The 24773-nt window shown below is 42.5% G+C and overlaps 1 protein-coding gene across 1 annotated transcript in view; it reads right to left on the bottom strand.

The window, feature by feature from the left end:
• Positions 1 to 23781, bottom strand: part of CFAP74 (cilia and flagella associated protein 74) — a 134628-nt gene extending 110847 nt beyond the window's left edge. Inside the window, exons 1-7 of the mRNA XM_043995435.1 lie at positions 23753 to 23781; positions 23561 to 23640; positions 10127 to 10252; positions 5512 to 5596; positions 3712 to 3855; positions 1744 to 1842; positions 669 to 773 (exon numbers count right to left, since the gene is read on the bottom strand). Coding sequence (XP_043851370.1) covers positions 669 to 773; positions 1744 to 1842; positions 3712 to 3855; positions 5512 to 5596; positions 10127 to 10199 — 506 coding nt within the window. The 5' untranslated portion in view covers positions 10200 to 10252; positions 23561 to 23640; positions 23753 to 23781. The remainder of the gene's footprint in view (positions 1 to 668; positions 774 to 1743; positions 1843 to 3711; positions 3856 to 5511; positions 5597 to 10126; positions 10253 to 23560; positions 23641 to 23752) is intronic.
• Between the last annotated feature and the right edge of the window lie 992 nt (positions 23782 to 24773).

The raw sequence follows: 24773 nt of genomic DNA, 5'->3' as shown, positions 1-24773 counted from the left end.
CCATTTGCTAGATACCTTGGAGTGTTCGGTTAGTTTTCTGTGAAGTTAGCTTTGTTGTCATTGTTCAGTTGTGTCTGGCCCCTAATTAGCATTTTCTTGGCCAAGACACTGGAGTGGTTTGCCATTCCCTTTTCCTGATCATTTTACAGATGAGGAAAACGGAAGCCAACAGGGTGAAGTGACTTGCCCAGGGTCACACAACTAGTAAGTGTCTGAGGCCAGATTTGAACACAGGAAGATGAATCTTCCTAACTCCAGGCCCAGTGCTCTGTGCACTATGGTGCTTCCTCACTGCCCTGTTAGTCAGTTAGCTAGCATTTCCATAGAGCCTTAAGGTTTGCAGAGCACTTTATGGATAGCATCTCATTTAATTCTCACAACAGTCCTTGGAATAAGTATATTATTGGCCTCACTTTACAGATGAAGAAACTGAAGCTCAGACAGGCTAAGGGACTTGATCAGGGCTTTACAAGTGTTTGGAGCAGGATTTGAACTTGGGTCTTCCTGACCCGAAGTCCAGTGCTCCTATTTACAAACTCTACATTTTTTTTTCACCTTCAAATGAATTAATAAGGGGCTTTAGCCCTTAGAGTATGCATCCCTGCTGACTAAGAGAAGGCTGCAATGAACCCCGAGCCTTTCTGCGTCCATCCCATTTCTGAACTTACTCGTTTTCTTTTAGAATCGAAGAAATCTTTGTCTCCAGGTCCTTTTCATGTTCCAGTTCGGTGCACAGACGTTGGTGCATTGCTTGCAGACAAAACACGGCTGCACTGAGATGGGCAAATCAAAGGAAGGAAGGAAGATGTTGGGAAGAGTGAATAGGAAAATCTCACAAGCTAAATGAAGAAACGATCCATGAGCCTTCGGGCTGAGAAGCATGTTTGAAACATTTCCCAATTTATGTGAAAGTAATGACTTTCTTTTTTTTCCTTTTTCTTTCTTTCTTTTTTTTTTTCTTTTTTGATGAGGCAATTGGGGTTAAGTGACTTGTTCAGGGTCACATAGCTAGTAAGTGTCAAGGGTCTGAGGCCGGATTTGAACTCAGGTCCTCCTGAATCCAGGGCCGGTGCTCTATCCACTGCACCACCTAGCTGCCCCGAAAGTAATGACTTTCAATGAGATCACCCAATTTCTAGGTCCCAGAAAATAGGCCGACTGGACTACGCCATCACTTATGCAAAGTCGTAGAACATCAGAAGTAGGAGGGGGTCTTTGTAAACATCTGATTCACCCCCTTCATTTGACAAAAGTGCCAATGGAGGCCCAGAGGGGGAAGTGACTTTCTCCCAATTGGATGGCATCAGTCCACTCTTTTCTCACCAAGATAAGTGGCCAAGTCAGAACCAGAAAACAGACCTCTTGGTCCTGGTTTGAGGCTTTTCCATGACTCTGAGCTGCCTTGCTAAATTCAAGTTCCCCATACATACAGCCACACTTGTTCTTTCTGTGGATAATTAGAAAAGTGGTATCCATTCCCATTACACCTCCTAGGAACTGTTATGTTCTCGCTATTTTGGGGGGTCCATGGTCTCATGGTAACTCCAAGGGTCCCCCAAAAGAACACACTGAGGGTTTTTTGTCCTAACAAAAATGACTAAGTCATTTGATGGATCAATACAGGTTTTATTTCTTCAGATGCTACTGTGCTTCTGCAGAAAGAGCAAGGCATCTGCTGCTTGGTGCACCCTCCTGGGAAAGTCATCCCTGGGAAAGGCAGGCAGATTGGGCAGCTCTACACACCTGTTGTGGGCCTCTTTCTCCATCTGTATTTCAGTTTCCACTTGGACTTTCTGTTTCTGAATCGACTCTATCCGCTGCTGGCACGCATCTAGATCCTGCCTGGAATGGAAGTTAAGGGTTAGCTCTATGTCTGATCTTCCTCTTCTTCTGCTGAAAGGAGACGCCCTTCGGGGAGTGGAGGAAGAGGCAGGGGACGGTGGCATTCCTACTTGCATCCAGGAAAGGAGGGGCAGGGCAGAAATGGTGGAGGATGGAGCTGCAATTGGGTGGTTTGGTTTGGTTTTGTTGTGTTTAACTTAGACCTGTGATTTTATTGGTGTCAGGAACTCTGATTGAGGAATCCCTTCCCCCTCCCCCTCCCCTTCCCCCTCCTCTTTTTTTGGGGGGGGCGGGGCAATGAGGGTTAAGTGACTTCCCCAGGGTCACACAGCTAGTCAAGTGTCTGAGGCCAGATTTGAACTCAGGTACTCCTGAATCCAGGGCTGGAGCTTTATCTACTGCACCACCTAGCTGCCCTCCTCTCCTTTCTGTATCATGGCTATTCCTAGCATTTAGCACAGTGGTAAATACATAATAGGTACTATGTAAATGCTCCTTCCTTCCTTCCTTTCTTCCTTCCTTCCTTTCTTCCTTCCTTCTTTCCTCCTTCCTTCTTTCTTTCTTCCCTCCTCTCTCTCTCCCTCCCTCCCTCCCTCCCTCCCTCCCTCCCTCCCTCCCTCCCTTCCTTCCTTCCTTCCTTCCTTCCTTCCTTCCTTCCTTCCTTCCTTCCTTCCTTCCTTCCTTCCTTCCTTCCTTCCTTCCTTCCATCCTTCCTTCCTTCCATCCTTCCTTCCCTTCATCACATGGCTATCCCTAAGCATTTAGCATAGTGGTAAACACATAATAGGAGCTAGATAAATGCTTCTTCCTTCCCTCCCTTCATCTCATGACTCCCCTGAGTGCTATGGACAAAGAGGATTCTGGGTCACACAGTTACAGGCAGAGAGAGAAAAGCTCTAACCAGTGAGAGCTGCCTGGCCCCAGCAGCTCTCTTTTCTGTGTCTTCTTGCTCCAGTGCATGCAGTGGTGTCCCTATGGGAAGCAGAGTGTGGGTACTGCCAAGCTAGAAAGAACAAGCTCGATTTTTCTAGTCGCTCCTTTTCACTTGCTGGTTTAGAAATAAAACTTTAATGCCTTCTTTGAGGTTTGTACGCTAGTATCACTTTCAAGTCATTTGCTTCATGATTCCCAGAAAAATATCAGAGAAGCAGCTCCACCAACATAGCCAATGGAAAGGCTGGTTTCTTCAGAGTCCTCCTAATCGCTGCTATACAAGGGATCTTTTTTTGTGTGTCTCCAGGCATGTATCCCTAGCAACGATCAGTATTCCGCATCCCTTTATACTACTCTTAATGGACTAATTAGGCCTTTTGAGTGTGACAAGGATGGAAAGGTTTAAATGAACTTAACTTTAGGCTATTGGGAAGGGGGCTGGAGGATAGCACTTACCTTCCTTCCCCCCATTTTTGAAGCTTCCTGATAACTGGGATTTCTTCCAGTTTGAGGAATGGATGAAGAAAAAGGTATATGGTGGGGGCGGGGAGGGGGGAGGAACGTGAGGGGAGAAGTAAGAAGGAACTATTTTATGGAACAAAAAAAGCAAGGTCTCTGAGAGAGAGAGAGAGAGAGAGAGAGAGAGAGATCAGATCTACTCTTCTATGAACTCCCATAATCACCCCTCAAAGACTTTCCTCACCTCTCAAAGGAACATGTCACAATAGAAGTTCATCATTCCCTGTGAGCTCATAATTGAGCCCCTGCTAGAGAGAACCTTGGCAGTACCCATAATCCCTTATCCCCCCATATTGGCTGTCCCCACTGGGACCCTGATGAACAATGACAAGTGGGGGGAAGCCCTCCGAAGCCCTCTTGGTGCTCAGACCAAATTCCAATCTCTTTCTGAAGTTTTCCTCCCTCAAAGATACTCACTTGGTTTTCATGACGAAAAATCTCTTTTCCTCCTGTATTCTATCCAGGTTGTTTATGTTTCTTCGCAGATGTAATGTGCGAACTCTGTCTTTGTAAGTGACTTTCTTCTTTCTGTTGGGTGGGATCCTCTTTTTCTTATATTTCCTTAAAATGAAAGAAAAATACCTTCAGTAATGGCTGATAGGTTGGACATGTTGATGATCCACATGACTGAGAAGGAAGTAAAATGATCCATCAGTTATTTGCTGCTTTATGTACCAGGAAGCAAATCGTCCCTGCTCTTGGCTTTCATTTCCTCAGTCATAAGAGGAGGAGGTGCCACTGGCTTCAATGGTACCTTCCAACTCTAAATACTATGAGCCAATGAATTCCATAGCCGGGTATGTTCTTTGGCTAAATCCCCATGGGTTAATTTATCATCAGGTACTTGAAGAAAGAGCAACACAGTATTTTTCAGTCCCCAACCACACTGTCTATGACCTTCTTCCATTATAACCCATTTCTACTTCTAGAATTCTAGGAAAAAGATCACATTGGAAAAGAACCTATGATATCAGATTTGATCACTAGAACAAATCACAAGTAAACTCTCCTCTTCCCCCAGGTTCATTTGTCACTTATGTGAGAAATGAGTATTTTTCTCTTGCGCTAAAAACTAATTATTGGGGGCAGCTAGGTGGCACAGTGGATAGAGCACCGGCCCTGAAGTCAGGAGTACCTGGGTTCAAATCCAGCCTCAGACACTTAACACTTATTAGCTGTGTGACCCTGGGCAAGTCACTTAACCCTAATTGCCTCACTAAAAACAAAACAAAACAAAAAAACAACTAATTATTGTATTGAGACCAAGGTGGTTTTTTCCCCCTTTTCTACCCAGCCAAGATGACTGAGATATAATCAAAGGCAGTAAAATAAATTATAAATTTGGGCTAATGGGTGGATTTCTGCTCATTGTGTTTACTCAGAAAGGTCTGGGGAAATGTGAATTGTCCCTTTTGTCAGACAGGTGATATGGAAATTGTTGTTTCTTTGACGAAGATGTGGGTGATCCAAGTCATGTACCCCAAAGACCCTCATTTCAATATAGTCCACCTCTGATAAAAATATTCATTCTCTCTTATTACTTGTTGAGCAGAGTTGATTTTCACCCTCAGGCACACCTCTTTTTCAAACGATTTTATAAATATTGAAGGTTCAACAGGTTCAGTCTCTCTGGAAACCATGAAGGGATAATGAGCCTATTTTGTTGATTTTTCTAGACATTGTCAATAAAACTGATTTTAATTTACCCAGAGATTCTCTCTTGGAACTTTTTAAAACAACATGCTTGTAATGTCAATTTTTAAAAAAACTGAACTCGGCTTCATAGATAATAATCAAACAGTAGTGGAAAAGGAATCGGGAAATGTGAGTGTTAGTCTTATGTCCCCCACAAATCTTGGCTAAGTCAATGAATCTTTCTAAATCTCAGTTTCTTCTTCTTCTTCTTCTTCTTCTTCTTCTTCTTCTTCTTCTTCTTCTTCTTCTTCTTCTTCTTCTTCTTCTTCTGGCAATGAGGGTTAAGTGAGTTGCCCAGGGCCACACAGCTAGTAAGTGTCTGAGGACAGATTCAAACTCAAGTCTTCTTGACTTGAGGCCCTGTGAGCCTATTCAATATGCCACCTCGCTGCCCAATGTATACATCCTCCCATTGAAAATTTAACAACTGGCTCCCAATGGACCAAGATGACTCCACCAAACATCTACTACCCTATAACAACATCGACAACGACAAGAGTAATTAAAAGCTAGGTCAATTACCATCCAAAGTCAAAGGGAGCATTCTCGTCAACCTTCTTGGAAATGACATCACCTCCCTTCTCGCCTTGTAATTCGCCAAATCCATCTGTTTTTAGAAATGAAAGTAACATTTTTACAGGGGACATTAAAATGTGAAACTCCAGTATCCAATTTTATTCAACAGACATATAGTAAGTGCCTACTATGTGCAGGGCTCTGGGCTAGAAGATGGGGACCCAAACAAAAAAAATCACATCATCCCTGCCTTCAAGGATCTTACAATCTACTGGTGGGGAGAGGATATGCCCACAAATAACTTTTTTTTTTTTTTGGTGAGGCAATTGGGGTTAGTGACTTGCCCAGGGTTACACAGCTAGTAAGTGTCAAGTGTCTGAGGCTGGATTTCAACTCAGGTCTTCCTGAATCCAGGGCCGGTACTCTATCCACTGTGCCACCTAGCTGCCCACACAAATAACTTTTTAAAAATTAGGACATGATTAAATACATAGGAGAGGCAAAAGAGAGTACCCTGCAAGATTAGAAGGAAGAGGGATCACTTCAGGTTGCACTGAAAAGGGGAGGCTCCATGGTGGAGGGGCCAATGAATTAATCCATCTCAGGAAGGAAAAGGTTTCAATAGATGGAGAAAGGAGGGGAGTCAGGTCCTGGCATAGGGGGAAGGGAGCATGTCAACATGGTGTGTTGGGGGAGGGGGGAGAGGGCTGACAGGTCAAAATGCTGAAAACCCATAGCAATGACATTTTAAAAGCCTCATTTCTGTATAAAATAAAAGTTCTTTGTCACTCAGCACAAACGAATGTCATTTTCTATTGGAATGGAAAGAGACAAATGCTCTCTACCATCATTATACAGCTGACATGGACTAATCAGATACAAGCACTGAGAATAAGTGGCTTATATGAGACAGGTCTGCCAATCCACTGATAATTTGGGCAGGTAGCACAAGAAAATCTTTTCCACTGCTGGCATTTATGGATAAATATTGTTTATCCACATAACTTGCAACATAAAAATACACCTGGATATTTTCACTAAATATTTCTGAGGAGAGGCAGCATAGTCTCTTCATGGATAGAGAGTGGATCAAAGGCTGGCCTTGGAGTCAGCCAGACCTGTGTTCAAATCCTCCCTCTCATGCATATTGGCAATGCACTAGGTAACTCTCTAAGGAAAAAGCAGAATTGTATTGATAGGCGTTGCCTTCTTCAGCTACCTTTTACTAGCATGACAGCAGCTAGGTGGCACCATAGTGCTTAGAGCACCAGGGCTGACGTCAGGAAGACTCATCTTTGTGAGTTCAAATCCAGCCTCAGATTTTTACTAGCTGTGTGACCTTGAGCAAATCACTTAACCTTGTTTGCCTCAGTTACTCATCTGTAAAATGAGCTGGAGAAGGAAATGGCAAATCACATCAGTATCTCTGCCCAAAACCGCCCCCCAAAACAAACAAACCCAAATGGGGTCATAGAGAGTTGGATATGATTGAAATTACTGAACAATAACAACAACCAACATGACAGAAAAAGGAAATAAATATGACTGTTTCCCATCTGGAATGCTGCTGCTGCTGCTCCTCCTCCTCCTCCTCCTCTTCTTCTTCTTCCCCTCCTGAGCTCCCTGGCTTCCTTTAAGTCCCAACTAAAATTCCATTTAAATTTATTTTTTTTTTTTACTGGAAGCCTTCCGCAACCTCTCTTAATTCCAGTGTCTCCCCTCCATTAATTATTTCCTCTTTATCCTGTATATTACTTGCTTTCTCTATATTTATTTGTATATTGTTTTCCCCATTTGATTATAAGCTCCTTGATGTCAGAGACTGTCTTTTGTCTCTTTTTGTATCCTCAGGCTTAGTACAGTGCCTGGTATATGGTCATTCCATGTTTCAGTCATATCTGACTCTTCTTGACCCCATTTGGGGTTTTCTTGGCAAAGATACTGGAATGGTTTGTCATTGCTTTCTCCAGCTCATTTTACAGATGGGGAAACTGAGGCAAACTTAGTTAAGTAACTTGCCCAGGATCACACAGCTAGAAAGTGTCTGAGGCTGGATTTGAACTCAGAAAGATGAGTCTTCTTCACTCCAGGCTCAGAGCTCTATCCACTGTAGAGGCATAATAACTGTTTATTGATTGATTGATTGATTACTGTGTCCTCCCTCCAAGTGATTCATTTGGTCACAGATTTAGAGCTTGAGGGGACTTTAGAAGTCTTCTGATCATATCCCCTTGAAGAAACAGAGGTATGGAGAGGTCGTGACTTATTTAGGGTCTTACAGGTAGTGAGTTATTTAGGTGGGATTTGAACCTAGGTCTTTGTGACTCCAAGTCCAGTATTCTATCCACTATAACACACTGTTTCTCTTTCTATGTCTCATCATGGTATAGAAATGAGCCTGAGTATTCTGAAAGTTATACCAGTGAATGCTTGTTCTGGGTCAAGTGACAAGATAGTGACGCCTGACATCTACATTCCAGCCTAGCTAAATCATTAACCAGGGAGGTCACAGGGGAATGAGTTTTCTAGTCACAGTGGTTCTTAAACACTATCCAATAAGTTGTAAAAGGGTTATAAATTATGCTAGTAGAGAGGGGGTGCCCATGTCAACATTATCTACATTCAAAATATTGAAGTGTGAATGAGGCATTGTAACCTTGTGAGAAAAAAAAAAATATATATATATATATATATATATATATATATATATATATATATACTGGATCCAAGGACTTGGGTCCAAATTGGAACTTTTCTCCTTATTAACCCTGTGACCTTGGGCAAGTCACTTCTTCCTGGGGCCCAGTTTCATCTGCTGCTAAATGATGGGGTTGGACTAAATTACCTACAAGGTCCCCTCAAGCTACAAGATTCCGTGGCTCTCATCTTTGAGTGAGGGATCCCCAAAGAAGAGTTCTATAGAGATGTGGCATCTTTCTATGTCTACAAACAGGGTGGGGGGTGGGGCAGATAGATGGACAGCCCCAGGGTTAAGGTGGGTTCTGGGCTCACCATTTTGGGCATTCATGCAAAAAACAAACAAACAAAAAACAAAAGCCAACATTGACTGAGTGTCTACTATGGGCAATGATAGTCAGAAGGAGAAATGACCAGCTGTTAGGGTTAGAATGGCCCACACCCCACTTCCCAAAGACATATTCTCAAAAAACCCCTGGTCAGTAGTTAATCTGATCAATACAATGATTCAAAACAATTCTGATGGACTCATGATGGAAAACACTCTCAATCTCCAGAGAGAGAGCTGATGAACTCTAAGTACAGATTGAAGTATAATTTTCTCTTTTTTTTTCATGCTTTTTTTTTTTTGGCTACATGGCCAATATGGAAACACATTTTGCATGATTTCACATGTATAATTGATATCATACTGCTTCTCTTCTCAGTGGGTAGGGGAGAGCCTGGAGGGAGAGAGGGGATTTGGAACTCAGAATGTTTTTTAAATGTAAAAAAAAATAAATTAATAAGTTTTTAAAAGAAAGTCAAGTCAAAATGTTGACTTCAAACTATTAATGACACCTGCCTCCCATCTCTTAGAAGAGATCACTGATGGGCTATGGACATACTGAGAAACTTATCTTAAAAAACCTCTATGCCTTAGTTTCCTCATTTGGAAAATGAGGGAATTGGTCTCAATGGTGTTTAAGGTCCCTTCCAGCACGACAGATCTGGCTGGCCAATGTGTTGATTTGTTTTGCTCAAATAAGAAAGTTCTATGGAGGTGGGTGAGATGAAGGAGAGTCAGTAGGAAGTGATGATAATGTTTAAAAAAAGAAGCATCAGTAAGGCCTTTAAAAAAAATAGGACTATAGAGCCATAATTGGTTGGCCTCTGAGATCCTTTTCAATTCCCAATCTATGAACCTATAAATTACCTACTCATTTGAGGACCAAACTTTTACCTTAACCTGAATTATTCAGGCAATTCTCTCTGTCCCTTAGATAGCCTGTCCCAATTCGTGTTTGTGATGATTTCTAGAAACCAAATGGACTGACCAAAGTGTTGTCCTAAAAATGGGAGACCAAAGAAAGGGAAATCCTCTCCCCATTGCTACATTACCCATGGCTGCTGACATCCGGATCCAAGGGTGAATCTTCAAAGAGCTTACCTGGTACCCGAGTTAAAATTATCTTCCTAATTGTTAGCTAGGTAGCAAAATAGAAGAGTGCTGGACTTGGAGCATCAGTTTTCTCATCTGAGAAATGGGGATAATACTACTTACAGTCTCACAGGGTTGCTATGTAGCTCAATTCCGGGGCCACATCCTAAGAGAAGCTTTTACTGATTTTCACAGGGGGCAGCTAGATGACACAGTGGATAGAGTGCTGGACTTGGAGTCAGGAAGACCCGAGTTCGACCCTGGGCAAATTACTTAACCTCTCTGTGCCTCAGTTTCCTCATTGCAAAATGAGCGGGTCAGATTCAATGGCATCTAAGATCTCTACGACCCTATAATTTACTTTGAAAAACTGGAAAGAGATAGAAATATGGGTACAGGGTCCAAGTATTATTGGCTACATCTTCTCCAACAGTACACATTACACACTTATCGATATGCATGTTCCGTTTCAATTTATAATTAGTAAATCATTTCAGACTCCACCTCTCTTGAATTCTTCCAGATTTGAAATGGTTTCTGTTAAATCATCTTTGTTCTGAAAACGGAAATCAGCCATCTGTTCCTCTGGGAATAATCCAGTACCTTCTGTGTTGGTAAGGCAGAAATAAACTAGGAAAAGAAAAAGATGAATATTTAGTACATCTTCCTCACACCACATTTTCAGGAGAACTAATCAAATTGATTAAGAAGACCACATGCATAGGAAGAAGAGAGCCACAGCTGGGTAATCATTATACACATTGTAGATTGGGATTTTTTGTGGCATCTTGGAAGGGAAGAACCCTTTTTCTTTCATCAAGAAACTGATTGGAACTGATTCACCTGCTGTCCTGGAATTGGTAGTGGGTTATCATGATTTTTACAAATGATTAGACTATGTTAAGAAATGAGAAGATTGGGTAACAGTTCTTTAGAAAGAGACCTCACACCTCTGTTTCATTTAAAACAATGTCAAAATGTAATAGAAGTTCATTCTAATAAAAGAAAACAGCATTTAAAAATTCACCAGATTAAAAAAAGTTCTATTCATTTATCACTTGGTCTTAGTAAAAAATCTATTAAGTAATGAGCTTCATAGTAACTATTTATATTAAAAGCTTACAGGGGGCAGCTAGGTGGCGCAGTGGATAAAGCACCAGTCCTGGATTCAGGAGGACCTGAGTTCAAATCCAGCCTCAGACAGTTGACACTTACTAGCTGTGTGACCCTGGGCAAGTCACTTCACCCTCACTGCCCCACAAAAAAAAAAAAAAACCAACTTCACAAAAAAAAGCTTACATATCATGGTGGGATGATAGTGAGGCAGAGTATGGGGTGGGAGAGGCTGATACTTAATGTTGTCAAAGATGGTGGAGGAAAGGCAGTGAGCTCCTGAACTCATGACACAATCGCTCCAAAAAACATCCAAATAACACCATAGGAAAATGCCTGGAGCAGCAAAACTCACAGAAGAATGTGTTGAAATCATCTAACCAAGAACGGCTTGGAAGGTCAGAAGGAGGGAGCTGCTGTGCTGAGACAGGAGTGGAGCCCAACCCCACAGTCATCCTGACACAGATCCAGTCCCAGGAAGGCCTCACTAGAGAAGGAGACCCCCAGAGCCTCTGAATCAGCTGAAGCACCAGTGTCATCTGGAACTAAGCTCACAGTCTAGTGAGTGGGCTGAGCCCTGGGCAGGGGGAGACTACAGGGGCCTATGCTGGTGCTAAGGCAGAACTTGGATTTTACACCCCTGCTGAGAACCAGGAGGTAGGCTCCAGTAGCAGTGGCCTATGTGGGGGAGGGGCACAGGCTCATCAGAGCTAACAACCACAACACACAAAGCTGGTTAATTAGCAAGTTGGTCTGGGGTCATCTAGGACTAGGAAACAGGCGAGGTGAGAGAAGAACCTAATTCTCCTTCAATCATACCACCTGGGACTTCTTAAGCTTGGGATACTGCAGCCTGGAAACAGTGCCCCACTGTAAGGAGCTAAAAGTCAAGTAAAAGAAAGGCAAGATGAGCTGACAGAGAAAGGCGAGGACCATAGAAAGTTTCTTCAGTAAAAAGGAAGACCAAGGGGCACCCTCAGAGGAAGATGTCAACATCAGGACCCCTATATCTAAAGCTTCCAAGAAAAATATGAATTGGTCTCAGGCCATAGAGGTGCTCAAAAAGAACTTTGAAGATAAAGTTAGAGAGGTAGAGGAAAAAATGGAAAGAGAAATGAGGGTGATGCAGGAAATTCATGAGAAAAAAAGTCAACAGCTTGAAAAGTCAAATTGGCCAAATGGAAAAGGAGGTACCAAAGCTCTCTGATGAAAATAATCGCCTAAGAATTAGGATTGAACAAATGGAAGCCAGTGACTTTATGAGAAACCAAGACACAATAAAGCAAATCCAAATGAATAAAAAAATAGAGGGCAATGTGAAATATCTTCTGGGAAAAACTGCTGACCTGGAAAATAGGTCCAGGAGAAATAATTTGAAAATTATTGGTCTACCTGAAAACCATGATCAAGGAAAGAGCTTAGACACATCTTCCAAGATATTCTCAGGGAAAATTGCCCTGAAACTCTAGAAGCAGCAGCTAAAATAGAAGTTGAAAGAATCCACTGATCACCTCCAGAAAGAGATCCCAAAAGGAAAACTCCTAGGAATATTATAGCCAAATTCCAGAGCTCTCAGGTCAAGGAGAAAATATTGCAAGCTGCCAAAAAGAAAGAATTCAAGTACTGTGGAGCCCCAGTCAGGATAGCACAAGATCTAGCAGCTTCTACATACATTAAAGGACCGGAGGGCATGGAATATGATATTCCAGAGGGCAAAGGAAATGGGATTACAACCAAGAATCACCTACCCAGCAAAACTCAGCATAATCTTTCAGCGGATACTTAATGTTGTCCTCTGAGTCATAGATGAAAGATGTCCAATTCATCTTTGAGATAATACAAATTCCTGTAGAGTTCCATCCAAATTGAGTTTCTTTTCCCATTCTATGATGGGGTGATTGAATATTAATCTCCCAAGTTTGGGTATTTTTCCAAGACTTAAAAATTTTTTTTAAATAATAAACATTTTTATTTATAGTTTTGGGTTCCAATTTTTTACCCTCTTTCCCTCCCTCCCTTTTCCCCTCCCTGAGGCAGCAAACAGTCATATATGTCCAAGACTTTTCATGATCAATCCACTTGGTCCTGGGTTGTTCAGTATACAGGCTAGGTATAAATCAGGGCAGTCATACATAATCTTCAAACACAAGACCCAAGGGGAACATGATTGACAAATAGCTTGGGAAAATTGACTCTAATGTAGCAAGTAAGATTCAAGATCTATTCTTTACATTAACGTCCCAGATACAATTTCATAGCATGTTCTCTACCTACTTCATAGGGTTGTTGCAAGGGAGAGCCCTTTGTGAACCCTGAAACATTCTACAAATGTGAGTTATGACTATTATTGCTTATACTTTCTTTTTATCCAGCGCACCTATTTCCATTTCTTTGCTATTCCTTTTTTTTTTTTTTTTTTTTGCGGGGCAATGGGGGTTAAGTGACTTGCCCAGGGCCACACAGCTAGTAAGTGTTAAGTGTCTGAGGCTGGATTTGAACTCAGGTCCTCCTGAATCCAGGGCCAGCGCTTTAACCACTGCGCCATCTAGCTGCCCCTTTGCTATTCCTTTTGACAGCTACTTTAGTCTAGCATTAGCAGGCCTTCCATTTTATCTTGGAAGTGTTCATTTCCCGATCAATTTCCCAAGATTTCTATTACAACGGTTGTATTGTTCTTTCTAGTTCTCATGTATTTTTTTGTGAATAGCATAAATCAAACATAGCAAGGTTGATCACAACCTTGCTGTGATTTGAGGTGCACCTTAAAAACTATCCCCAATATAAAATTGTCCCCCATGCTCGTTTCATTCTAAGGAGGCTAAATTTAAGCCACTTGGCAGTCTTTTTGTTGCCCTTGGAAAAAAAAAAATCCCCTCTTAAAATCGTAATAACAATGACAGTAATAGGCATTTGTATAAAACTTTAAATTTTGCAAACTGTTTTAAAAGTCTTCTCACAACCCCATGAGATACTGTACTTCTTATTATCTCCATCTATAGATGAGGAAACTGTGACCCAAAGAATTTAAGTGTCTTGACCATGGTCACACACTAGTTGGAAATGTTAAAGCAACAAGAATTTATTAAGCACTTTTTTGTAGGATCAAAGACAAACACCTGTGTCTGTCATTTAAAGCACTTCACAAACAGATCAAACCTACCTTTCCACACTTATTACACATTACTCCTTCTCATGAACTCTCTGTTGTAGTGAAACAGGCCGACTCATGTAGTACTGTAGCATATCTAGGCTCTTTTTCCCCCCAAACCCTAGTCACACTGCTAGGCTGGTGTCCCCAGAATCAAATGACTACTTCTTTTTTGTCTCAGAATCTAGCACTGAGATATAGAAAGAGAAATTCCAATTTGGAACTATGACAAAGGGCTACAAAACCAGGCATATCTTTTTTTTTTTTTTTTTGGGCTGGGCAATGAGGGTTAAGTGACTTGCCCAGGGTCACACAGCTAGTAAGTGTCAAGTGTCTGAGGCCAAATTTGAACTCAGGTCCTCCTGAATCCAGGGCTGGTGCTTTATCCACTGTGCCACCTAGCTGCCCCAGGCATACCTTTTGATCCAGCGATACCACTACTAGGTTTGTATCCCAGAGATTAAAAAAAAAAGTAGAGGAGGGAATCTATTTATACAAAAGTACATATAGCAGCTCTTTTTGTATTGGCTAAGAACTGGAAATTGGGGAATGGCTGAACAAGTTTTGGTATATGATTGTAATGGAATATTATTGTACTTTAATAAATGATGAGCATGGGGCAGCTAGGTGGTGCAGTGGATAGAGCACCAGCCCTGGAGTCAGGAAGACCTGAGTTCAAATCCGGCCTCAGACACTTAACACTTACTAGCTGTGTGACTCTGGGGAAGTCACTTAACCCCAATTGCCTCACTATAAAAAAGGGGGGGGCAGCTAGGTGGTGCAGTGGATAGAGCACCAGCCCTGGATTCAGGAGTACCTGAGTTCAAATCCGACCTCAGACACTTAACACTTACCAGCTGTGTGACTCTGGGCAAGTCACTTAAACCCAATTGCCTCACTAAAAAAAAAAAATTAAAAATTAAATTAAAAAAAGAAAGAAATTATGAGCAGGGTTATTTCAGAAAAACCTGGAAAGACTTACATGAATTGATACAGAATGTAATGAGCAGAACCAGGAGAACTGTGTACACAGTAACAGTAATACTGTATGATGAACACTGAGTGATTTAGCTATTCTTAGCAATACAATGATCCAAGATGGTCCCAAAGGACTCACGATGAAAAATGCTATCTGCCTCCAGAGAAAGAACTGGTAGCATCTGAATGCAGACTGAAGCAGACTATTTTTCACTTTTTTGTTGTTGTTCCAGGTTTTCTTCCACAAAATGACTAATATGGAAATATTTTATGATTGCACATGCATAACCTATATCAAATTGCTTAGTGTCTCAGGGAGAGGATGGGGAAGGGAAGAAGGGATAGAATTAGGAACTCCCAAAACCCACGAATGTTAAAAAATGTTTTACGTATAATTGGGGAAAAAAGAAAATATTAAAAAATGTTGGGGGCAGCTAGGTGGTGTGGTGGATAAAGCACCAGCCCTGGATTCAGGAGGACCTGAGTTCAAATGCAGCCTCAGACACTTGACACTTACTAGCTGTGTGACCCTGAGCAAGTCACTTAACCCTCATTGCCCCCCACATGAAAAAAAATTGAAAAAAGAATCTAACACTGAAGGGTTGAAGTATTCTTCCCCTAGAGCTATCACTCATGAGCCCCCACCAGTGTCTTTCCTCCGTGATTATGATTTTATATCAATTAGTCAGCCAGACTTTATTCACTTTTAGAAGGGGGCAATTGGTAAGATGGTATAATGAGAACAGTTGGTGCAAAACATCCCACCAAAAGTCTGTTGCCACACTCTCTCCTAAGAATATACAGAGTCCAGGAGAAAATAGTCTCAAACCCAGAGAGCATATGTGGCAAAGGGTTATTGGTTGCTAAAAGTCCTTTTCTCCCTCTTGTGGGGTATTCACTCACACCCCTTAGGTACAGTGTAACTTTTCTGTTGGACTCATTGTAGGGTCATGAAACTGCTTTTCCTCGGTCCATCTAGCTTGTCCTTTGATCCCAATGCAGCTACTGCTGGAAGTCATTGTTCCAGAGATGCCAAAGGGACCCATGTTCTATATTGCCAAAGAAAAAGACCAATATGCTATCAACTGGCACAGATACATTAACTTTGATCAAAAGGTTTTCAATTTTTGAAATCACGATCGTCTGTTTTATCTTTTATAATTGCTTCTATCCCTTGTTAGGTTAAGAATATATCTACTTGAGCAGGAGGAGTTCAGAGAAACCTGGAGGGTCTTGCGTGGGCTGATGATGAGTGAGATGAGCAGAACCAGAACATTGTACACAGTATCATCAGCATTGAGTGTTGATCTACTGTGATGGACTATATTCTTCTCACCAATGCAATGGTACAGAAGAGTTCCAGGGAACTCATGATAGAAGAGGATCTCCAAATCCAAGAAAAAAAAAAAGAACTGTGGAGTATAGATGCTGAATGAACCATACTATTTCTTTTGTTTTTGGTGCTGTTGTTTTTTTCTATTTTGAGGTTTCTCATCAGTGCTCTGATTTTTCTCTTATAACAGGACTAATGCAGAAATAGGATTAATGTTATTATGTGTGTGTGTATATATATATATATATATATATATATATATATATATATAAACCTATATCAGATTACCTGCTGTCTAGGGGAGGGGGAAGGGAGGGGAGGGAGGGAGAAAAATCTGAAATTGGAAAGCTTGTATAAACAAAAGTTGAGAACTATCTTTACATGTAACAGGAAAAAAAATACTTTATTAATTAAAAAAAAGAATATATCTACTGGGGCAGCTAGGTGGCACAGTGGATAAAGCACTGGCCCTGGATTCAGAAGGACCTGAGTTCAAATCCGGCCTCAGACACTTAACACTTACTAGCTATGTGACCCTGGGCAAGTCACTTAACCCCAATTGCCTCACCAAAAAAAACAAAAACACAAAAAACAAAACAAAAAAGATGATGGCCATGTGAGCCGGAGAGATGGGGAAGGATTTGAGACAAGTAGAGGGAAAACTGGCAAGGCATCACACCTAAATAGCTACAAGGAAAGCAGGAGGGAGGAACAATCCTGACATTGGAAGCCTGGAAGGATGGATGGTGATGGCCAGGACAGAAAAAGGGAAATTGGGAAGGGGAAGGGAGAGAAGAAGCATTTGTTAATTGCCTACTATATGCCAAGCTAGGCAGCCAGGTGGCACTGGCAATAGAGGGCTGGGTTTGGAGCCAGGAAGCCCTGAGTTAAAATCCAGCCTCAGAAACTTACTCACTCTGTGACCTTGGGTGAGTCACTTAACTTCTGTTTGCCACTAGATAAGAAAATGGCAAAACCATTCCAGTATCTTTGCCAAGGAAGCCCCATGGACCTCTGTCAAAGAGTCAGACATAACTGAAATAACTGAAAAACAAATATGCCTGGCAATGTACTGCACCCTTTACAAATATCTCATCTGATCCTCAGAACAAGCCTGGGAGGTCTCGGGTGTCATTATTATTCCCATTTTTCTATTGAGGAAATTGAGGCAAACAATTGTTAAGTGACTTACCCAGGGACACACAGCTAGCAAGTGTCTTGAGGCTGGATTAGAATTCAAGTCTTCTTGACTCCAGTTCCAGTATATTCTCTACTGTGTCACCTGGATGCCTCTCGGTGTGATGGGATAGAAGGAATGTTCAGGGGAAAGATCCAGAGTTCTGTTTTGGACATGTGGAATTAGAGTTGCCTACCAGATACCCAGGTGATAAGTTTTATGTAGGCAGGGATCCCATCATGTGTATCTTTGCATGTTTTATATTTACTTATACACACACACACACACACACACACACACATGGTTTCTTCCAGAAGAACACCAGTTCCTAGTAGGCAGGCACCATCTTCTTTTTGTCTCTATGTTCCTAGCACCTAGCAGGATGCTTGATGAGCAATAGGCACTTAATGCTTGGAGTTGAATAGGTTTCTCTGAGGTCTCCATTGGGCAGGTGAGATGGCCATCCTTCTGGGAGTCATACTATGTAAGTGTTGTATGGCTCATTCATGAACAGTCATGCAAACCTCTTATTACTTGATGGTGATAAGGGAATGGACTAAGATCACAGAATTATAGGATCACGGATTTAAACTGAAAAGGGATTTGTACAAAGTTCATTTTACCGATGAGGAAACTGAGGCTCGGAAAGGTTGGATTATTACCATGAGGCATACCCTCAGTCAGTCAATAAATTTATTAAGCACCTAGTATGTGCACTAAGCAATGCCTCAAGGACCCCACAGTTTAATGGGGGAGATAATAAGCAAAGGAATATGTACCAACATGCTCTATACAGCCCGGCTTCTTAAACTGTGGGTCACGACCCTATATGGGAGCATGTAACTCAATGTGGCGATCTCAAAAAATTTGGCAACAGTAAAAGGTTTTATATACCTATATACTCCAGGGCCACATAAAAATTTCTCAGGCAAAAAGGGGTATAGGGAGTGGGAAAAGTTTAAGAAGCCCTGTTATACAGGATAAATAGAAAATAATGAAAAGAAAGAGGGCACTAGAATTAAGAGGGGCTAGGGAAGGCTTTCTGTGGAAGGTGGGACTTTATCTGAGTTTTTAACAAAAGTCAGAGAGATCAGTAGTCAGAGCAGAGGAGAGAGAGCATTCCAGGCATGGGGGTTATCCAAAGAGAATACCTGGAGCCCAGAGAGGGAATTTTTGCCTTGTTCATGGAACAATCAGAAGATGTAGCTTTTTTTTTTTTTTTGCATTTCCCAGAACTTAGTCATTGTGTGGCACACACACGGAACTTTTGTTGTTGTTGTTGTTGTTGTTGTTGTTTTGTTTTTGCAGGGCAATGAGGGTTAAGTGACACAGCTAGTAAGTGTCAAGCGTCTGAGTCTGGATTTGAACTCAGGTCCTCCTGAATCCAGGGCTGGTGCTTTATCCACTGCGCCACCTAGCTGCCCTACTAGGTACTTTTTTAAAAAGCACTAAACATTTTTATTTATAGTTTTGAGTTCCAATTTTTATCCCTCCTTCCCTCCCTCCCCCCCCCCCTTCCTGAGGTGGTAAGCAATTAGGTATGGGTTATAAATGTAAAATATTACCATATACAATAGGTATTTAATAAATGCTTATCATTTTGACTGATGATCTATTAAATGTTAGGAGTGGGATTTCTAGCAGGTTTTCCTGACCAAGCCTGGCACTCAAGCCCTTCTGCTTCATCATCCCTACCAGCTCAATCCACTCACCCTCCAAAGTTCCCTGTTGTTTCTGCTGAGAACCCTCCACTGCCCTTCGAGTCACTCAGGCTCACAATTTGTTCCATCCTTAACATTTTCCTTACCCTCAGAAAACCAGCCCCACCACTCCATCAAAGCTGTCTCTGAGGGGCAGCTAGGTGGTGCAGTGGATAGAGCACCGGCCCTGGATTCAGGAGGACCTTAGTTCAAATCCGGCCTCAGACACTTGACACTTACTAGCTGTGTGACCCTGGGCAAGTCAATTAACCCCAATTACCTCACTTAAAAAAAAAAAGCTGTCTCTGAGCCTTGTTGATTCTGAATTCTCAGGGCATCATGAATCCATCTTCTCTCCTTCCCACTGAGATCACCCCTATTCAGATTCAGGGTGGCATCACCTCTTGCCTGGACTATGGCAACAGATTCCTAAATAGACTCTTCGCTTCCAAGGTCTCCTCTCTCTAACCCATACTCCATGTATCTATCTGTTCTGGGGTCTGGTCTATGTGACTTCATTACTCCAAGAGATGTGCTAACTACTTGTATGACATTTTTGTATGGAACTTCCATGAATTTCTGAGTGACATGTTTTGTCACAGAAATCCAGAAGCTGCAGAGATTTAGGCATCTTGGGGGGAAGGCATTCTGTCTACATGTTTTGATTTATAAGGGACTGAATGAAATTTCTCTCTTAAAGAAGCCATTACACAAAGTGAAAATTTTTTTAAAAGAACCCTTATGGGGCAGCTAGGTGGCTCAGTGGATAGAGTGCTGGCCCTGGATTCAGGAGGACCTCAGTTCAAATCTGACCTCAGACATTTGACACTTACTAGCTGTGTGACCCTGGACAAGTCACTTAACCCTCATTGCCCAGGAAGGAAGGAAGGAAGGAAGGAAGGAAGGAAGGAAGGAAGGAAGGAAGGAAGGAAGGAAGGAAGGAAGGAAAGAAGGAAGGAAGGAAGGAAGAAAGGAAAAAAGGAAGAAAGAAAGAAAGAAAGAAAGAAAGAAAGAAAGAAAGAAAGGAAGAAAGAAAGAAAGGAAGAAAGAAAGAAAGAAAGAAAGAAAGAAAGAAAGAAAGAAAGAAAGAAAGAAAGAAAGAAGCCCTTCTTCTACCTTTATTGTTGTTTAGTTATTTCAGTCATGTCCATCTCTTTGTGATCCCATCTGGGGCTTGCTTGGGGAAGATACTGCAGTGGTTTGCCATTTCCTTCTTCAACTCATTTTACAAATGAGGAAACTGAGATGAATAGGGTAAAATGACTTGGCTAGGATCACACAGCTAGTACACAACTGAGACTGGATTTGAACTCAGGTCTTCCTAACTCCCTGGCCTAGTACTCTATCCACTGTGCCACCTAGCTGTCCTCTTCAACTATTGGTGGCACTGTCAATTCCTGACTTGTGAAATTTTCCTTCCTTGCTTGCTTTTTTGCTTGCTTCCTTCCTTCCTTCCTTCCTTCCTTCCTTCCTTCCTTCCTTCCTTCCTTCCTTCCTTCCTTCCTTCCTTCCTTCCTTCCTTCCCTTCCTTCCTTCCTCCATCCCTCCCTCCTTCCTTTCCTTCTTTTCTCCCTCCTATCCTCCCTCCCTCCTTCCTTTCCTTCCTTCTTTCTTTTTCTAAACTTGTTTTTCCTATTTTCTTTTTCCTACTTTTCCCCTCTTTATACCTTAGATCTCTTGGTCTCCCTTCCTTCTCCCACTTAAGCCTGCTTAAGTCCCTGGTACCTCGGGCTTAAAAGAGGCTACAGTTCTCTGGCCCATACCATGCTCAGAAATTCACTGAATGCAGTACCTGCAAGTGACTGTGCTAGTGTGTATGTGTGTGGGGAGGGGGGCAGGCATAAAGACAGAAAGGACACACATACATCCCCAGCCCAGCTCTCAAGAAATTGACCCTCTCCAGTCTGTTGCTTACTGTCTATGTAACAAACCACTGGATTTCATTAGGGGTTGGTCTAAATGATTTTAAAGTCCCTTACAGCTGGAAATCCTATTATACCGATGGCAGAAGGAAAAATATGCCCATAACCAGGATAGAAGAAAGAGCTGGATATATGAAAGGGACAAGTCCAGAAAACTGTTAGGAAAAATGTCAGGGGTGGCTTCATGTTATCTAAACTTGGTCTTAAAGGATGGGAGGGAGTGGGGGGATGTGGAAATGCAAGAATATAGTTGATTCCTTGTATACAAAAAGGCATGAGCGGGGAAGCTAGGTGGCACAGTGGATAGAGCACCGGCCCTGGATTCAGAAGGACCTTAGTTCAAATCCAGACTCGGACCCTTGACAATTACTACCTGTGTGACCCTGGGCAAGTCACTGGACCCCAATTGCCTCACCAAAAAAAAAAAAAGGTAAAAAGGCATGAGCAAGAATGGATAGAGGGGATGGCAAAAGATAGGTTGAAGGGGGTAGAGAGAGGAAGCCAATTTCTTCATAAGGGTTAATATGGAAAGGAAAGAATAATAACAGTTAACATTTATATGCTACCTACTATATGCCAGACTCTGCGCTAAGAGCTTTACAAAAATTATCCCATTTGATCCTCACAACAACTTTAGGAGGTAGGTGCTATTATTATCCACACTTTATAGTTGAGGAAACTGAGGCAGACAGAGATTAAGTGATTTGTCCAGGGTCATACACGTGTGACTAAGTGTCTAGGGCAGGATTTGAGCTCAGGTCTTCCAGATTCCAAGACCAATGCTCTATCCATTGAGTCATGTAGTGACTGTGGCTAAAAAGACGGATTTTGGAAGACTTTTGATGCCAGTATTAAGAGTTTATATTTTCGGGGTTAGGTAGGTGGCGCAGTGGATAGAACACTGGCCCTGGAGTCAGGAGTACCTGAGTTCAAATACAGCCTCAGACACTTAACACTTACTAGCTGTGTGACCCTGGGCAAGTCACTTAACCCCAATTGCCTCACTAAAAAAAAAAAAAAAGAGTTTATATTTTCAAAACAACAACAACAACAACAACAAAGAGTTTATACTTTATTTGGAGGGTCACTGAAGTTCTCTTGGAAGTGCTCTGCATTAGACCAGTGTGGTAGGAAAATCCCTAAGGGCAGCGATGTGATTGGAGAAATCTGGAAGTAGGAAGAACAATTGGGGTGGTAGCATGACAGGGCAGGGAGTGGGTCTTAAGGACTCAAACCAGATAAACTAAACCTGTGGTAGCAGGAATGGACAGAAGGGATTCCACAGAATTAATGGGACTTAGCGATTACTTGGAAGGGGAGAGTGGGGTAAGGAGAGAAGAAGAGTTCTCTGTGACCCCATTTGGGGGTTTTCTTGGCAAAGATATTGGAGTGGTTTGCCATATTTCCTTCTGCAGCTCTTTTTATAGATGAAGAAGCTGAGGCAGATAGAGTTAAGTGACTTGCCCAGGGTCACACAGCTAGTAAATTTTGAGGTTGGATTTGAACTCAGGATGATGAGTCTTTGTGAATTCAAGCCCAGTGCTCTATCCACTATGGCGCCACCTAACTGCCAGAAGGTTACTGGGGTCCTTTCTAACTCTAAGTTTCTCAAATTATGAGGACACTTAGGTGAGGCAGTGGATAGAGTGATGGGCCTGAAGTTTCAAAGACCTTACTTCAAATCCAGTCTCATGCTGACTAGCTGTGTGACCCTGGGCAAGTCACTTAACCCTCTTGGCCTCAGTTTCCTCATCTGTAAAATGAGTTGCAAAAAGGAAATGGCAAAGCACCAAGAAAACCCCAAATGGGATCATGAAGAGTTGGACATGACTGAACAGCAACAAGAAGAGCCCAATGTAAGAACTTGGTCTATGTTTGTTGATTGACTGAGTACCCTTCTGGGCTGAAGGAATCCAGGTTGAGCAGCCTGGTGTAATGGGGAAAGCCTTGTATCAGGAGTCACAGAATCACAGAATCTGAGGACTAGTGGAACTAATTGGGTTTAAATATTGCCACTGCTCTTTACTTCCTGTGGGATTGTTGCCAAATCACTCAACTTCTCTGGGCCTCTGTAAAGTGGGCTTACATTCAAGAGCTGTTATGAGGCTCAACTAATATCATGGATGTAAAGTGCTTTAAAAAAAAAAAAAGAAGTATGAGGGGGCAGCTAGATGGGGCAGTGGATAAAGCACCAGCCTGGATTCAGGAGGACCCGAGTTCAAATCCAGCCTCGGACACTTAACACTCACTAGCTGTGTGACCCTGGGCAAGTCACTTAACCCTCATTGCCCTAAAACAAAACAAAACGAAAACGAAAACGAAAACAAACAAAAAAACAGCACGAATCCCTCGGTGCCTCAGTTTCTCCATTGTCCCAGGGTTGTTGTGAAGCTTACCTGGCATGGTAGAGGTAGCACTCTCGTTTAACCTCTTGCGAAATGCCTCAGTTTCCCCATCATTAAAATCGAGAGGCTTGGCCTCAATGACTCTCTTACTCCCTCCCGGGTCTAGATTCTAGGATTCCAAGAGCGGCCCTTCAATCGTGGATCCACTACCTACAAACCTACCTGGCCCAGAGAAGTCAGCACCTGGGGATCCTTCCGAGAGGAGCTAGGCTGGAGGTCACGCGTGACACCTGTTTCCGTGACTGCAACCAAAGAAAGGACAGTTACACAGAAGTCCCTCCCGCGTCCACGGGAATGCCCACGGGAACGCCCTGGAGCCAGCCGCAGAGTCCCGAGAGGGCGCGAGACACTTACCTGGCCCACGCTCACAAGTTGCCTGCGGGCCCCAGTTTGTTGTAGGCGGAGCCATGACAACGGAAAACTCCACTAGCTACGGCGGGGGCGGGGGTAGGCGGGGAGAGGGGGAGAGGAGAACAGCCTCCCCTTTTTATGCCAATGGTACATTCCATCCAGGGTCCTGGGTCCTGCTGGGCGAGACTCTATGCTGCTAGGGTTGGAGGGGTCGATGGGGGGTGGGGGGGAGGGTGGGGTGGCGCTGTCAGGGATTGAGGCAAGAGTCAGTGAGCTACAACTCCCATTCCCTCGTTGCTAACCTCATTCCTGGCCTCATCCTTCTCCAGGTGAAAGAGGCATCCTGGGCGCTAGTGACTTCAATGTAATGTGCCTTTGACGTCATGGTGTCCGGTGTGACATAAAGTAATGTAGTAACATCCTGATGTGATGTCCCTGTGTGGAATTCATACGCTCTTTGCTAGAAAGGGCTCTCAGGGGCCAGCTAGTCTGAACCTTTCTTTTTATAGAGGAGGAAACTAGGACTCAGTGAGAGGTTAAGCGAGAATATTAGCTTCTTGAGGAGAGATCAGTTCATGCTTTGTACTTGTACCTCCAGTTATGTTTGGTGCTTCATAAATGTTTGCTGGCTAGTTGAACAATAATATAACTAGCCTAGTTTCCTCATCTGTAGAAGGAGGATCATGATAGCATTTACACTGCAGGGCTGTGAGGATCAAAAGGGGGCAGCATGTAAAATCTGTGCAAATCTGAAATCACTTTATAAACACATATCTATCTCTATCTCTAATATGATAGCTATTATTGCTATTTCTATAGCACTTTATATATATTATCTCACTTGATCCTCACAACAACCCTGCAATGTACTTGTTCCTATTATCACCATTTTACAGATGAGGAAATAAAATGACATGTTACATGACTTGTCCAAGGTCACACAGCAAGTAAATGAAAGGGTTGGAATTTAAGCCAGGTATTGTGACTCTAAACCCCATTCATTACCTTGAGGTTGCTCCAGCAT

The sequence above is a fragment of the Dromiciops gliroides genome, chromosome 3 (genome assembly GCF_019393635.1).
Source record: "Dromiciops gliroides isolate mDroGli1 chromosome 3, mDroGli1.pri, whole genome shotgun sequence".
Taxonomy (NCBI): Eukaryota; Metazoa; Chordata; class Mammalia; order Microbiotheria; family Microbiotheriidae; genus Dromiciops; species Dromiciops gliroides.
This window is presented reverse-complemented; position numbering and strand designations above follow the sequence as displayed.